At 30.4% G+C, this 17345-nt stretch overlaps 2 protein-coding genes across 4 annotated transcripts in view; one reads left to right on the forward strand and one right to left on the reverse strand.

Annotated features, from left to right (window-relative positions):
* Nucleotides 1-17345, reverse strand: part of LOC105216730 (uncharacterized) — a 230424-nt gene that overhangs the window by 137869 nt on the left and 75210 nt on the right. The window lies entirely within an intron of this gene.
* The window catches only part of LOC105216729 (protein tweety-2), a 161344-nt gene that overhangs the window by 78550 nt on the left and 65449 nt on the right, over nt 1-17345 (forward strand). Inside the window, 2 exon segments of the mRNA XM_054230858.1 lie at nt 9242-9419; nt 16696-16790. Of these exon segments, the coding sequence (XP_054086833.1) occupies nt 9242-9419; nt 16696-16790 (273 nt within the window).

Consider the following 17345-nt stretch of genomic DNA (forward strand, 5'->3'; position numbering starts at 1 on the left):
GTTGAGTACTAAATTTAGGTTATTTTTCAAGAAGTGTATCTAACGAAAATCTGCTTGTGAACCAGATACAGGCAGATTTGAGGTTCAGTGATGCCGTCTTAATCCTATACTTTTATTTGGAGATGTACATATTTACTTTATAATGGTGGACAATGTGTGACTATCCTGAGTTACCAGCTCACATTCTCTCTCTTCATTGGTTAGATTTTTTTGCTAATTTTCGTTTTGTTTAGAGCAATTACTATAATATAGATGTTCCAAATTAAAAAAAATTATTTTATCAAAACCAAAGGATGGTTTAGAGAGAGCATAATAGTGTGAGGGAATTCCTGTTCCGGTGGTGTCACAAGGGGCCTCTAAAAGCCCCAGGTTCGTCGAAAGACACCCACTAACCTAGTCTATCCTAGGACAACTCTTATCTTCGTCACTTTCTTCCACTTTTTCACAATGCTCAACCATTATGAGTACCAGGGATATATTGCCTCTCTCTTTCCCATTATCTCTCTCCACTGTGATGATTTTTTCATAATTTTCTCTTTTTTTGATCACTTGCTGTCATTTAAAGGTCACAAAGCGAGGATCAGGGATGTATAGCCTTTCTCTTTCCCATTCTCTCTCTTCAATGTGATTATGTTTTCTTAATTTTCTCTTTTTTTGATCACTCGATGTCATTTAATGATCACAAAGCGAGTTCTTTTCAATTAAAAAATGTGCCTCAGCGATAAGAAACCCGTATTCTTTCACCCTATCTTCTTTTTTTCGTTATTCCATCTATTTCTGCACACAACACAATACAACTAAAATGAGTACCACGTGTGTATAACCTCTTTCGCTCTCATTCTCTCACTTCGTTATCCAGATTTTTTTTTGCTAATTTTGTCTCTTTTTGAGCAATCGCTGTCTTTTATATATTTCAAAGCGAATTCTTAGTCAAAAAATGATGTTTCAGCGTTTAGAAAATTATAGTCAACTCTTTTTTCGTCTCTCCTTAATAATTATTGCATTTACTCTCTCGAAAAACGCTACACAAATGCAACATTGTTAACTCTCTTCACTAAATGTAGGGACGTTCAATCTTTTTGCTCCACTTTTTATAATTATATCAATTTTTTATGTATTTTACTATTATTTTACCGTTATTTCCACGACGTGCTGTAATATTTTCATACTCTAACTTACATATGTATATGTAAATAATTGGCATCCATAAAAGTAACTGTCACATCCTTGTGCCGTCAATTTCCCACCAACAGCCATACACTACAGGCAATCGCAAGGCGTGCCGCGTCTCACTTTATTATTGCAATTTTCTTAGCATTTTCTCCTTTTTTCTTACACATTTGTCACATAAATTTTGCTCATACGTCATAGAAAACGTATATAACCCATATTTTATGCATGCTTCTTAAAACGCTGAGGAGGGAGAGCGGTTTGCGGTGCGCCGGCTGTGATTTGCCAAGTGCCGGTGATGAGTATTGAATATTGGCGCATATGCTTCATTGCCTCAATTTGAACGCTAAACGATTGATTGGCAGATGCGGGTTAAGGTTGTGCAAATTGATGGCAATTGCAAATGAGTTTATAGCTTCAATTGAAATAAAATGCATATATGTGTGTGGTGTGGTGTGGTAGTATATATGGTCACTGGTTCGGAAATATTATGTATAAACTTTAACTGTGTTTTTAAGCGAATTTTTAAAATAAAGAACATAACTTCAGCTTAATTGTTTAAGAACCTTATAGCCTTTTCACACAGCCAAATTAATTGATCAATTAAAAGTTTGATGGAGAAACTAGTTTTTACCTTCACCCAGCCAATCGCAGACAAAGACTGTATATATAATTACAAATACGGTCTTTGTCACATAGTTACATTTCATTTTCAAATCGATTAAAATTCAATTGCAAATTAATGTAGATTTTTATATTGTTGAGTAAATTGATCTTAATCAGCGTTTTAATCGAGCAAAGGTCGGTTAATTTATCAATTAGCTCCTGTGTGAAAAGCTATAAATCGATATTAATCAACGTTTTAATCGAGCAGAGGTCGGTTAATTGATCAATTAGCTCCTATGTGAAAAGGTTATTAAACTCTAAGCTTTAATGAAGCTTTAAAATGATTTTGTTTTATGCATGAGAGTGTGATTCGGTAAGCATAAAATGTTTTCTTGAAAGAAAAAAATATTTTTGTCCATTATTTTTTATTAATTATAATAAAAATCTATTTCGATGTCAAATTTAAAACTTTTTTCTTAATTTAACGAATTCAAAAATAAATTATATAACTACAGGTTGATATATATTCCCAAATGTTGCTGTTAATGCTGGTTCCCAGGTAGACGAAATTATCTACAACTTCAAAGTTATGACTGTCAACAGTGACGTGGGAGCCAAGACGCGAATGCGCTGACTGTTTGTTTGACGACAGGAGATATTTCGTCTTGTCCTAGTTCACCACCAGACCCATATAATATAGTGACATATAAATTATATTTAGCGACTTGTTAGGATAATATCATGTAGGCTTTCTACATAGATTAGCCTGATAATCCAAAATACCTACAACAAAAAAATTCAGAATAATCAGTCAGCTAAGGACACTTGAATCTCGGTATCAAACTATATACCCGAAAAGGTAACTATTTTCCTACCCGAAAGTAATTTCAGACACAGTGATCGAGGAATATCGATAATCACTTTTCACCGCTTAATGCCTAAAGTTCTAAGAGGCATTAATTAAACTTACTTAAGCTTTAAACCTAGACAAACCTTTCCTAAACGAAATGGTGATCTAGGAGTATCAGTAATCACTTTTGTTTGCTTAATGCCTAAAGAGGCGTGGATTATACCTATTTAACCTTTAATCCTAGACAAACCGAATATAAAAGTTTAAGACAACTTGAATCTCGGTACCAAACTATATAACCGAAAAAGTAACTATTTACCTAACCTAAAGTCATTTCATATACGGTAATCGAGGAGTATCGGTAATCACTTTCCACCACTTAGTTCTAAGAAGTATAAATTAAAATTAATTAACCTTTAATCCTAGACAAACCGAATAAAAAGTCTAAGACAACTTGAATCTCGGTACCAAACTGTATAACCGAAAGAGTAACTATTTACCTAACCGAAAGTCATTTCAGACAGGGTGATCGAGGAATATCGGTAATCACTTTTCAACACTTTATGCCCAAAGTGCTAAGAGGGATAGATTAAACCTATTTAACCTCAATGAACCCGAATAAAAAAATTTTCGGTTCCGAAAAACGCTGCCTTTTGAGGTTAACAAAATGGGTTCACATAATTCTAACGAAGCTAAAGATACTGAAAAACGAATTGAACTGTAACTATGAATTAGATATTTCTAACCTAAAAAATTAGTAAAAATCATATATGTTCGAAAGAGCTATTTCACACATGTCAACTCCTGTTGCGGCAATTTCTATTTTATAGATTATATATTAAAATATACAAGTTATCTCAAAATGGCAATTTTTCACACTTTTTACTGGCTGATTATCAACAAATCAGCAAATTTCTGCATTACTGAAGCACCCTGTATGCGCAATGAGGCTAATATATATAAAAGTAATTATAAATGCACGTCGTAATTTACAGTTATTAATGTTAACTTTGTCGCTCTATAACGTTTTTAACAGTTATTGCGATAGTTATTACAACCAAACAAGCATGTGTCATGACTTATAGCCACGTACGAGGAGCAACTTTTGTTGCATTTTTTCCTCTTCTTCCTCAAAAGCGTCCATTATATGTATGTAGTAGAATACACGTTGACGGTTAATTAAAAATTACCCAATGACTAACCAAATGCCAGACCGAGCGCGCGACAGACACACCGACAAATTGACCGACGTGACAGCGACTGCTGATTAATGTTAAATGAGCAGCATGCCAACGGTACAAGCAGGCAAGCTGGGGAAATTATGAGCAACATAAGTGGAAGAGGAAGAGATAGAGTGAGTGAGTGTGTGTAATAGCGCGCGGGGGGAAGCGGCAGTAGTTAAGCTTATAATGAGTTGTGAAAGTGATACTGGTGGGTGAGGTGTGACCGACCGTGTGCCGGCGTTGCTCTGGCGTGCAATTGTTTGTTTGGCATAAATTAAATTATTGCGCACAATTTACAAGGATCAAATTGTTGTTGTTACCACCTCATACATACTTATATGCATGCATAATCATATATCGCTGTTGTAAAATGGAGTGCTGCGTGTCTTTGTTGTTCGTTGTTGTTGCTGGCCGTCGGCAAATGCATATAAATTAATAAAATTGATTTAAAACAATTTGACCACGACCGCAAAACCGCAAAAACAACTATAAATAAACGCAAATGATAATTGTCGACGAGAGAAATTACAAACAACAACACAAAGCATTGTATTGTAATCTGTGTTGTTGTATGGGTGTGTCTGTGTGTGCATTTAAATTTATTTATAAAATAAAATAAAACCAAAGCTGGTAGAAATTAGTAGTTTAGAGTGCGGTTGTAAATATTTAAACAAGCGTAAATGAAGGAACAAATTTTTGCGGTTACAAAATGGGAGAATTTTGAAAAGTTAAACTAAAAAAAAAAAACAAAAATATATATTATAACGGGATGCGAACTATAAATATTCCAATTTTTATTTCTATAATCACAACAAAAACAGCATAGAGGATACAATAATTTTTGTCATACTACTTCTAAGAACCTAATTCAATAATAAATGTTCTTCTATCGGCTACCCACAGCTCTTGTATCCGTCGACTTCGAAGATTTTAAGAGAATTTCTTGAATATACTGTACACTTTATCCGATGTCCCCTAACAAATAACACCCTCCAAACCAGCCATTAGATTAAATATAGCCCAAAAATGACGGTATAATGTCTCAACAGTACTTGGCTATTAAGCAGATACCGCTGAGTTTGCTAGCTGAGACAGTCTTGGAACAGTTGAGTCCAAGTTAAGAGCATTTTCATATTTTTTTCCAAAACTTTGTCTCGGCTATAGACAGTTAAACTGTCGATCAAATTCATAGAACCGGAAATATGTCTCAAGCGGAAAAATTTCTGAGATCTAGAGTCAACTTCAGTTCAAGACGGCGATCTCAGCAACTGCGAGAGATAAGCGGATGTCTTCGCGATCTCGTTGTAGTCGAAGTCTTGCGTTGTTTCGATAAAGTATCATACAATTTTTGTAACAAACTGCTTGAAAGCTGCAGAACTTATTCAATAGGACCGCTCCGAAATTGATTCCTTTTAACTAAGAACAATTTCAAGAACTATTAAATTCATTTAGCTAAACATTCTTGTCTCTTAAATCTTTTGAATATGGATGTGCTGGAAAATTGCGGTTCCAAATCTTCTAGTTTTAACCAATTTGTAAAGTATGTTAACCTGAAAGTCTAGTAAGCTTTTAGAGAGGGGTTGAGTTAAGCAGATTCGTATGGCTTTCTTTCCCGAGTAGAATTAAATTTCGAGAGAAGTAGTTTTTGGATGATATTTGTGTATGTGAACATTTATGTTTGTTAAAATTTTAGAGAGGAGCTTTTTAAGCTCTTTTGGATTTGAGTTAGTCAATCGATATTAATTTTTGATACTAATATTTCGAGAACATAGTTTCAAAGTGTTTTTCGGAGTGGAATTAGGCTCCGGGAGAAAAAGTTTTGGATATGGTTTGTTTTTTGAGTTTTTTTTTAGTTTCGGTTCAGGGATAGAGTTCCAATTGATCACAAAATCACTATTTTTAACAAATTTATAAAGAATGTCAACCTAAATGTCTAGTAATATTAATAAAAGAGCTTTTTAAGCTCTTTTGGAATTGAGTTAGCTAGATTGGTTTGGTTTTTTGGTAGCAAAATTTTGAGAGTTTGGTTCTAGAATGCTTTTCGAGGCGTGTTTAGAATTCAGGAGAAAACGTTTTTGGACGAAACTTTTTTTTGATGAGTTTTCGGTTCAGTTAATGGTCTTAAAATTCCAATATTTGTATATCCGATGACTTCAATGTTAAATAGAAAGGTTTTTAGTGAGATGTACTTTAAGTTCATAGCAACTGAATGAAATTAGTATCCTCATTTTAGGCTTCTGAGGCTTCTTTGGACCAATTCTGTGTCCAAAATGGATCATCTTATCAGAAATAATGTAACTAAACACATAGCGAACTTCACAATCCTTAAAATCCGATATTTATTTCGCTAGACAATTGTCAGCAACTTCTATTCGCTTTATTCACTACATTCCAAGAGCTACAAAAAATATCTCACTAAATTCCTTTTCACGTGTAAATTATTTCACTAGTAAAGCCTGCATCCACAGCTACACCAACGTCAACGAAAGGTCAACGGCAAGTGTCCGAAAACCCAACATTTGTGGTTAGCATAAAATAAATCCAACATTTTTATACCACTGGGTCATTAAAGGCTCACTTATATCACCTACAAATGTATGTATATATGCGTTGGAGGCTGTAAAGACTTTTGTCACAGCAAAAGCTGACGCTAACATGCGTACATACAGTGTTGCATAGGTCAGTGCGTTGACCGCAAAGCTCGGCGCGAAAGGGATAAATGTGTATGGTAAGGGATAAATTTACAAGTGCCAAACTTTAAAGGATAAAACTATATGATGTCAAAAAATGTGGCTGGTGTGAGGATGCGCGTGTATATATTTATATATATATCGTATCTGAGTGCGACTGACCACGTGGCTGTTTTTGCGGTGCTGCGGTTAGTAGGCAATAAAATTTGATTGATGACACACTCTTTTTTATTATTTCATACATTTATATTTTTTTAAACCAAATGGTAGTAGGGAAAATTGTGAAATGTGCTTTTAACTAGATTAAAAGTTATGACAAAGCAAATACGCTGAAAAAAATTTATAAAAATTAAAGAAATGTATTTAATATTTTTTTCACCAAAGTAAATAGTGAGACTCTGTCACAGGAAGTGCTTTTTTGCTGATATCCTCTGTGCTATAAAACTAAATATTTTTCTAACTCTTTTTTATGACATTATTACACTCATTGAATTTCCAATAAATTGCTTAGCAAATGCATAAATTTTATGTCCCACATTTCCTTCCTTTCGCACTTTCTCGGCAATTCGCAGTTGCACAAACAGCGGTTATCTTGTAATAAAATAACCGTGAAGCTGATAAGGATGTAGGTGGGGATATAAGACATAGTGGAATTTATGCAACGGTTAAAAAAATTAAACAAAAAAATTAAAAAAATATTTGAAGAAGGGTTAGGTAGTATAAAAAGAAAAAATAAATAAAATAATAAAAAAGTAAAAAAAAAAACAAATAAAAAAAATAAAATATAAAAATAAAAAAAAAACTAAAATAAAAAATAAAATAAAGTAAAATAAAATAAAACAAAATAAAATAAAATTACATAAAATAAAACAAAATAAAATAAAATAAAATAAGAAAAAATAAAATACAATAAAATAAAATAAAATAAAATAAAATAAAATAAAATAAAATAAAATAAAATAAAACAAAACAAAATAAAATAAAATAAAATAAAATAAAATAAAAATAATAAAAAATAAAATAATAAAATAATAATAAAAAAATATAATAAAATTTATAAAATAAAAAAAATTATTATAAATGAATTGTTTTGTCAAAAATTTGAAAAAAAATATTATAAATGAATTGTCTTGTCAAAAATTTGGATAACACTAAATTTTAAAGATTAAATTTTCACATTTGCAGTAAAACAAAATATAAAAAAAATATAAAAAAATATAAAAAAATATAAAAAAATATAAAAAAATTGTATTGACAAAAATTGTTTTATATCAAAAATTTTTTTAAAATAAATTTCAAAATTAAAAAGTAAAATATTTTAAAAAAGTTTACAAAAATACTCCAATAAAACAAAAAGAAGAAAATGTGTAAATTGTTCTTTTTTTCATAATAAAAAACAAAAATTTAAATAAAAAATATAATTTAATAAATTTAAAAATATAATTGGATTGGAAAAAAATATGATAAAATATTCCAAAAATATATATATAAAAAAACCAATAATAATAATATTTGCTTAATTTATAGAATTGAAAATATTTTTGGAATTTTATTGATTTTATGCCGAAAATAGCTAATTATTTATGAGATCATCGAAAATTAAAAAAGTAAAAAAAAAAAAACAATTAAGAAATATCTTTCTTTGCGCTGTTTCTAACAACTATTCCTATTCTATTTAGCGCTCTTTCCAAGCATAAAAATGTCGAAAACGTAACTAACGACTTACGCGCACAAAGCGGAAATAGACAACTTCGCGCCAACACAGCGCAGCATGAAGCACAACTCATAAACAAGTATAACATGTATGTATGTATGTATGTGTGCTCGTGGCTAACTAGCACGAGCTAAGAAATACAAGTACACAATTGTTGGTTTGGCAATAAGCGCAGCATAAATATAATAAAAATCGGAAGTTAGTCGAATGTTTTTCTGCTTTTAATTAAATTTCCGCTACTTGCAGTTCAATCCGCTTAGCAACGTTTAATTAAAAAGTTGCATGGCATTCGCGCTTTTGCCGCTACGCCTTTTGAGCACCACGACGACGACGACGACAGGCATGCCAATAATGCACGAAAGGAGCAAAGTAAAGCAATGCGACTAACAATCAATGATGTGGAAAAGTGTATTGGATTGTAGCAATGAACGGAAACGGAAATAAAGTGGAGTTAAAAGAAAAATGAAAAAAAAATCAGTCTAAAAATATGCTTTGGATAGTTGTTACTACGCTTTTTGCAGCTACTTTTAGAGGAATTGTAATAAAAAATCATTTGAAATAGAGTAGACAATCTTAAAATGAAAAATATTTTTCATTATCAAAAGTTGATATTATAAAAAAATTATAAAATGATCTGGCAACTCTAAATTTTGATAATTCCAGTTTTTATATTTCAGCTTTTAGAAAATATTTTATTATACTAAAAATATAAGCCTTAAATACTACAAAGAAGTTCAACTTTCCAAAGAAGTTCTATCTTTCTCTATAAACCATGGGTGTGAAACTTCGCTAAATCATAAATTCTCTCACTCTCTATTTTTTTCTAGACCTATCACTCTCTATATATACTTTTCTCTGCACTTAAGGTATAGAGTTTAGATCTTTTCTTCTCCCCAGTTTTAAGTTTACGATCCTTTCTTTCATATATTTAAATCTATCAATTTTGTTAAAGAAAAATCTAAATTAATTTTTTATTTTTCCTTTACAGAGCTTGGGCATACTCGCCTCCATACCCGCCGGTCTACTTATATTATCACTCTTCGGTCTGCTATTATATCTGCTAACGCGTTGTTGTGATCGCAAGCCACGCAAACCGAGTGCACAACGTTGCCAGAGTTGCACATTAGTCGTGGTTACGTTGATGACATGTGCGGCGATTGGTTTGGGTAAGTAAATTAAACAATAAAATATTATTTAAAATAAAAAAAATTTCTTAAAATTAATGAGACTTTATAGAGGGAAGTAAACCTTAAAGAGAGCTAACTTGTAGTCTGGCAGCGCTATTTAAAGTCGGGTTGAGAGATAAAGCTTTGAAATTATGAAAACATTTTTATATTTAATACAAATATAGAATATTATTAAAGATGTGATATTTAAATTATGGAAATGCACAGGTTGTGCTGTCAATTTCGGCATGTAGAGAACGCTGTGAGGCGATGACATGTAAATAAGACAGGAGATGATGTACGGCTTTAAAACTAATTAAATTGTTAACCTAAAACAAAGTATTATAAAATTTACTACACATTTCATTCGTTAGACTTTTTCGATTTACAATTCTCAACCTTTTTATGAAAATTGCAAAAATTGAATTTGTGGCATACAATTAGGAGTAACAATAAATAATGTTTAAAATTTGAATGTCTTAAATTCAGAACTGTTATATAAAATAATAAACCTGAGATTTTTATAACTGCAACTACAATTAACGTACATATTCTTTTCACTCGTTTGAAAGGAACTTATTTTTCTTTCTTCAGTTATTTTATTATTTTTTCCACCAATTACTTCTAACATTTTTTTCTACCACATATACGCCACATAAAAAATATGTCATGTAAAAGATAAGATTTTCATTGGATAATTGCCAGCGTAAATATTTGGTAGATGGCGCATTCTAGCAACAATAACACATACAATTGCCACCAAAACATTGTAAATAAAGGTATAAAAAACAGTTTAGTGGACGACAAAATACAAAGTGAATGTGCCAGAAAAGACAATTGTGTAGAAAGCGAGATAAAAAAGATAGAAAAGAACGCAGGAGAATGAAAGAAAAAATACTGAAGAAAAAATAATAAGTTTAAAAAATGTAGAACAAAAACTAACAAAAATAAAAGAAAGATAATAAAAAAAAAAATAAAAAAAAGAAAAAATAATAAGTTTAAAAAATGTAGAACAAAAACTAACAAAAATAAAATCCACCAAAAAAATAGTAGAGTCACCAGGTTAGAGACATAAACAAAACTGCGTTAAGAGCGCACAACAACAAAGTATAGATCTTGCCAGAGCACTACACCTACAAACTACCACTCCAGAAAAGGGAAATATTAAAAAAAGTGAAAATAAAAAATGGAAACGCACATAAATCCATACAAAGTAAGACCAGACTCTCGTGCGCTACGTATAGAGGTTAACGACTGTTTTGCTGTCATTGTTTGTTGTTGTTGTTGTGTTTAGCTTTTCTTTCATACCTTTTGCTATGTTTCTCTTTCACCTTTACTTTCGCGCTTCAAGTATTTACCTCAGTTACTGTGTGTTTTTTTTTTGCTTTACGCTTTGTAGTTTGACAATTTTATCGCCACCCTCCCATCTTGTGTGCGAGCGAAGTCATTATTTTCCTGTGTTTTCTCATGCATTTTTATCAGATAAATGAAAATAGTAGTTTTTTGTAGCATACTTCACGGCGCACAGCCAACTAGTGCGCTTATTTAGTAAGATTTTGTGTTGTTGTTGTTGCTTTTTGCAAGATTAATAACTCTATTTGGAATATAAGGGCTTTAAGTTGACGCACAAAAACGTTGCCTACTTTTAGGCGCTTAATACAAGTTTATTAATTTGAATATTTTGTGTTGAATATTGCATTAAAATTGTTGTACTTTATTATAATAACTTGAAAAAATAAGATTATATTGCTGAATTGAGCGCCTACATTTAGGCGCATCTATTATTATTATTTTCTTTTTAAGTTATTTTTATACTTTCCTAACAAAAGTTTGTATAAGAAAAGTAGGTTAAATCTTCAAATTTCTACTGTGACAACTCTAACGGTAGCTGAAAATTCACCGTTATCGTTGTAAGCTTGTCATTTTAGCTGCAATATAAATTGCTCTTGCGGTTTTCTTTGACTTTTATCATAGCAAATGCATTTAATTGACGATAATTAATAGCAGACATTTTATTTGTAATTTAACATTTGACATTTGCTTGCGCCGACATGCATAATTGGTGTGCAATTATTGTTACAACAACAATGAGATTGGTAATGAGTTGTGGATTTGCAAGCCAAGCGGCATTTTGTATGATTTAGTGAGCAATTGGAGAAGAGTCAATATGATATGCAGAGAAGGTAGAAGCAGAAGAACAAAATTATTAAAAGACAAATTAAATTAGTTTAAAAAATCAATATTTAAAATTTAAGTAAAAAATAAAAAAAAATAAATAAAAAAAATGAAAATAAAGCAATTACAATAATAAAAAAATAACAAATTTAATTTAAAAAATATCAAAATAGTTTAAAATATAAGCAAATGCTAAACAATTCAACAAATCAAAATATTGAAAACTTTCCATATCTAAAATTTTAGTAAAAAATATTTTTATATATTTAATTTAAAAAAATATCAATTTAAAGTAAAAAAAATAATAATTTAAAGGAAAATAAAAAAAAGTTTAAATAAAAATATTTGAATTCTTTAAATTAATTTTATTTGTAATATTAATAATTTAATCATATAAAGTATTTAATAAAAACAAAATAGTTCCCTTCTTATATTAAATAAAAAACCAATAAAATATGCTTTCAAAAATTAAGGAAACAATTAGCTTCTGATTTAAAAAGTAATAAAAATATTATTAAAGAAAAATCATTAAAATTAAAATTAAAAATAAAATAGAAAATAAAAAATTAAAAATATAAAGAGTAAAAAATTTTTTGAAATTTGAAAAAAATTTTAAAAATTATTTATAAAAATAATAACAAAAAAATTATTCAAAATTTTAGAATTAAAAAAAAATTAAATTTAAGCCAACATAATTGGAAAAATATTAAAAATGCTCAACACAATTAAAAAAAATTAAACCAATATACAAACAGAATTAACTTGAAAATAGTGTCTAAAGCCAATAAAACAAACAAAAAAATACTTTTTGATGAATCTTCATTGCTTGCTACTCTTCATCATTTCCTCAAAAGCTATTATCATTTCGATTTTCTCTACACATTTCTTCCTACACCGCTTTATTGTCGTTGTTTGCTTGCACTACTTCCTTCAAAAATTGCTACTAAGAAATTTCCAATTCATACACACAGAAACACAAAGACACTCAAAGATCTCGACATCTGTAGTTCTAAGAGCTTTAACGCCTATACTCCCCACTTCTTCAGCTATCACTGCGGCTGATCTGTCGCTCAACTCACTTTTGAGTGTAAATTAATTAAAAGCTTTTATTGTGCTTGTCAAACAACACTAGCAGCAGCAGCAGCCGCAGTAATGGCAGTTGCTATTTGTTATTATTGTTGCTTTTCGTATAAACTTATGTTGGCTGCGGTTGATACGTTTACACAGCAAGTGAAGCTGCATTATGGATAGATGAGTGTGTATGTGTTAGTGGCAGGATAACTGTTGCCATGGCAAGCAGTTAAATGCATACAAGCATACACAAACACATATATGTTGAAAACTACTTCAAAGGTACCATAGATATGCTGCTCTTTGAGTGCGTCTCACTACTAGAGATACTTGTATATTTATTTATTTTTATATTTTATTTATTTATTTCTTTTTGCTGAAAATCAAGCTCTGTGAAGCCTTTTAGCCAACCTTACTCGGTTACTTGATTAACCTGCTTGTGGTTCAACTATTTTTGTTCGCTTCTCTTCGCTTGCAATAAACTATTCCAGCTGTGCTGTAAATGAACAGCAGCATGCCTGATAAGGCTTTTCCGGTAAATAAGAGAGATGGAAAGGGTGGCTTAAATTAATTGAGACTGTTGACAAGTCAAAAATGAAAAAGAGAAAGTACGATTAAATAAAGTGGCAACAAGAAATGCATAAATTTGTGTAGTTAACTGCGGTTGGTAGGGTTTTAAATGGAAAATTAAGTCGTCTCAATAAACAGTAGAGATTATTATAACTGAAACTCTGTAGTTTTTGGTAGAAATGCACATTAAAAAAAATAATTTTTTGCATAATTTTAGGCGCTACGGCCGATATTTTTTATTTTAAAAGAAAGACGCGCTTGGCGGAATAGTAAAATTTCTTGTTTAAAGTAAGTTTTCAGTTATAAACTCAATTACATTTATTTTAAAAATATTATTGCATACTTTCAGGCGCTGCAGCGCGATTATTTTATTTTAGAAGAAAGTTTAAGATAGCAAATCGTGAAATTTCTTCCTCAAAACAAAATTTTTGAGGTTATAACTTAAGTTCAGTTGTTTTAAATAATTTCTTGCATACTTTTAGGCGCTGCAAAGTAAAATTTTTATTTATAAAAGCATATGTATTGACAGAATCGTGAAATGTCTTGCTTAAAATAACATTTTAGAGGTTATAGTTTAAGTTCAGTTATTTTAAATAAATAGAATTGTAAAATTTCTTGTTTAAAGTCATATTTTTTAGTTACAAACAGTTAGACTTATTTTAAATTATTTTTTGCATACCTTCAGGCGCTGAAGCGTAATTATTTTATTTATTTAATTGTTAGCTTAAAACAAGACTTTTGTGTTTATAAATTAAGTTCAGTTATTTTAAATAAATTATTGCATACTTTCAGGCGTCAAGTTCTTAATTTAGAAAAAGTCTAACAATTAATTAAGAAATGTAAGAACCGAGAAATAGTTTGCTAAACTCAAGTTTTTTGGTTACAAATTAATTAAAATTTGTTTCTAATAATTTTATGTATACTTTTAGGCGCTGCCGTATTAAATTTTAAATTCAGAAGAATTCGAATACATAAAAATTGTTTAAAATTTTTTTGGCTTATAAATTAAATTAAATTTTTTAAATAATTTATTGCATACCTTTAGGTGTTACCGTATTAAATTATTACTTTAGAAGCTGTGTAATAACATATTATGCCAGAATTGATAAATTTCATGTATTATATTATATTTTATACAATAGAAAATATAATATTTGCATACTTTTAGGCCACTTTGAAATTTTTTTATATTTTTTTTTAATCGCCGCAAAACTTGTACATCAACAAATATTTAATCAAAACACTAAATACTTGCCATTAAATTATACACAACTCATAACAAAATGTTACGCGCACATTGCAACTGCATATTTTTACTGCATACGGTATTTATACTTGCAAAATATCGTTGCATATTTCAAGGGGGCTGCGCTTGAAACGCAATCAACTCGTTTGACACCCATAAACTAACAACTACTCGTGTCTAAAAGTTATGATTTATAATATTTTTAACTTAAAATATGGTTATGCGCGTACACGAGCGTTGCTGCGCATAAAAATATGCAACATAAATTTGCAGTAAACATACAGAGCGTGTGTGCGTTGCTGTGTGTGTGCATGCACAATCACGGAGTATAATATTGCATATTTCATGCAGCAACACAGGCAAATGAAATTTTGTATACATTTATAGCAGTATATATGGTATATTTATATGTTGGCGCGCGCACAAATGTATGCTAAACGCCCACTGCATGCATTAAAAACATCGTGGAGCACACACATACATATATATTTATTAAATGCTTGTTAGTAGTATGTAGCAGTAGTTATGCCATTGTATTTTCTCATGAATTACATTATGTTGCATATCTGCAGGCGGCATACGTTTATGTGCTACATACACAACTTTGAAAAGTTATGTTGCAAAACTTTGTTAGCTTCACCACATGCACTAGTCGTCGTTGCTCACATTGTACAGTTCACTCGAAATTTTATTGATAATTAAAACTAAGTGTATAGAAATTATGTACTTCATGAAGCCACCAAAAAGTATGCTAAAGTTTATGTTAGAAGTCGAGTGAAGGAAGTGTAGAATGTTAAAGTCAACGTAAATACTGTGAAATACTCGTTTAACTTAAGTGAAAATTGCATTTGCTGAATACCACAATAAATAGTAAAGACTACATGCGAACTTGGAGTATACTTTTAGGCATGCAAAGTGCATACAAGTGGCGCATAAAGTACATATATATATAATTATAACTCCAACAAATTCAGTTAAAATAGTTTAAAGTTATAAATCAAAGTCTATCTAATGCAGCTGCACCTTAGTAACTGCATAAATATTTGTTTTACACCTAAAAGCAGATTTCATCTCATGCATATTTGTGTTTGATGCGTGCTGCTGTTCGCATACGCATTACTTGACCTACATTTTGTGTACTGAAGAGGGGTTGCTTTGCAGCTGTATTTTGCTGGCTCATTTATGAACATTTTTAATTTTTTGGTTTACACGCCGGTATGCCTAAAACTATGCAAGTGTAACGCTGAGGTAAACCTAGATATGCTAGTGAAAGGCTTGTATTTGCTGAAAGCACTCAACAAATTATGCGCATAGTGCATTTGTTTAAGTGTAAATTATGTAGTAATGCATATATGTAATTATCAGCATTTTTGTCAGCATACATTTAGGCGCATACTTAGGAATACTTCAATACTCCAAATTTAAGTTGAAATTCCGTAAATGCTTAATGCTACGACTTATTTTATTTAGCACTGCTATGCTTTAATTCATATTAAAGCCAGAAAAACGAAATTGATAAAAATATATAGCCTACTTTTGGCTGCAAACATCACAAGATTGTATAAAATTTAAATAAAGTAATTAAATGAAGTCTTATTACTGTAACTGTATACTTTAACATCTTGAAATAATTCTTATTTATTACTTTTAATCGTATCGCCTAAAAGTATGCAACAAAATATGATTATATTGATTTAAAGTAACAATCTGCTATTGATTGTCATAATTTACTTTATTTTGTCTAAAATTATGTCTTTATAGTAAGGTTCGCTGTATCAAATACTCCGCAAAAGCAATATTTCCTTATATGAAGTATAATTTTAGGCGCACATAGCCAAAAAACAAATTAAAGAACTATTAATACAATGCTTATTATTGAAATAAATGTACTTTTCTTGAAAAATTTAATTAATTTTTAGTTTAACATAATTTTGAATTTCATTTACAGCTAAAAGTATGCAATAAAATATTGGTTTTAAGCAATTTAAACCACTTCACCCAAAACAAACTTCTTAAATTGTTTGTGCTAATACATAAGATATACATTGAATACTCTAATCAACTCAATTCACGTAACAGCGCCTAAAAGTATGCTATTTTGCAGTACTTTTGTGCAAATTCATGCACTCTCTTTTATTGCCAACTATGTATCTAATGCAATTTGGTGTCAACTCATTTTTTAATGTTTTTTTTCACTCTCTTTCCTCTCTACAGGTCTCTACGGTAACGATGATTTCCACAATGGCCTGCTGCAGGCTTTTAGTTCCGGCAAACAAGTCGAAGGACTCGTGCTCAATTTAAAAAGACAGGTAAGTTCGGTTTGAACTACATATATTGACATATAAGAGACGAAAATACCGCGCACAGTGTGCTGCTGCTGCTGCTAGCTTATCCCCAACATAGTACTACACAGTCAACTGATGCGCCAGTAATTTTGTCATTTAATACGTAATTTCATATTAACCCAATTTACTTTGTGCACACAAAATGTAAAAGCAAAGAAAATGTCATGCACACAGTTGTAGTATAAGAAAATATAAGGAAAAAAATAATAAAAAATGCAATGCCATAAAAGCTGGCAAATAAAGTCAAGCATGTATTTGTGTATGGCAAGTAATGCCAATGGCGTTCATTGCCTTAAGAAAATACAGTTTATAGCCGATAGGTGGCGTTGTGTGCTGCATACAGCCAACATAATCTTATTTATTGGTCAACACATAAAGCAGCAAAAGGGGTGAAATAATGTGGGTAATGCTTTGGTGTTGTCCTTTTATATAAAAGTATACACATATATACTCGTAGTGCACTTTTAGGCGCATTGTGTATGGAAATTAAATTTTCAACCACTTAGTGCTTAAAATTTG

Source organism: Zeugodacus cucurbitae, chromosome 5 (assembly GCF_028554725.1).
Source record: "Zeugodacus cucurbitae isolate PBARC_wt_2022May chromosome 5, idZeuCucr1.2, whole genome shotgun sequence".
Lineage (NCBI taxonomy): Eukaryota > Metazoa > Arthropoda > Insecta > Diptera > Tephritidae > Zeugodacus > Zeugodacus cucurbitae.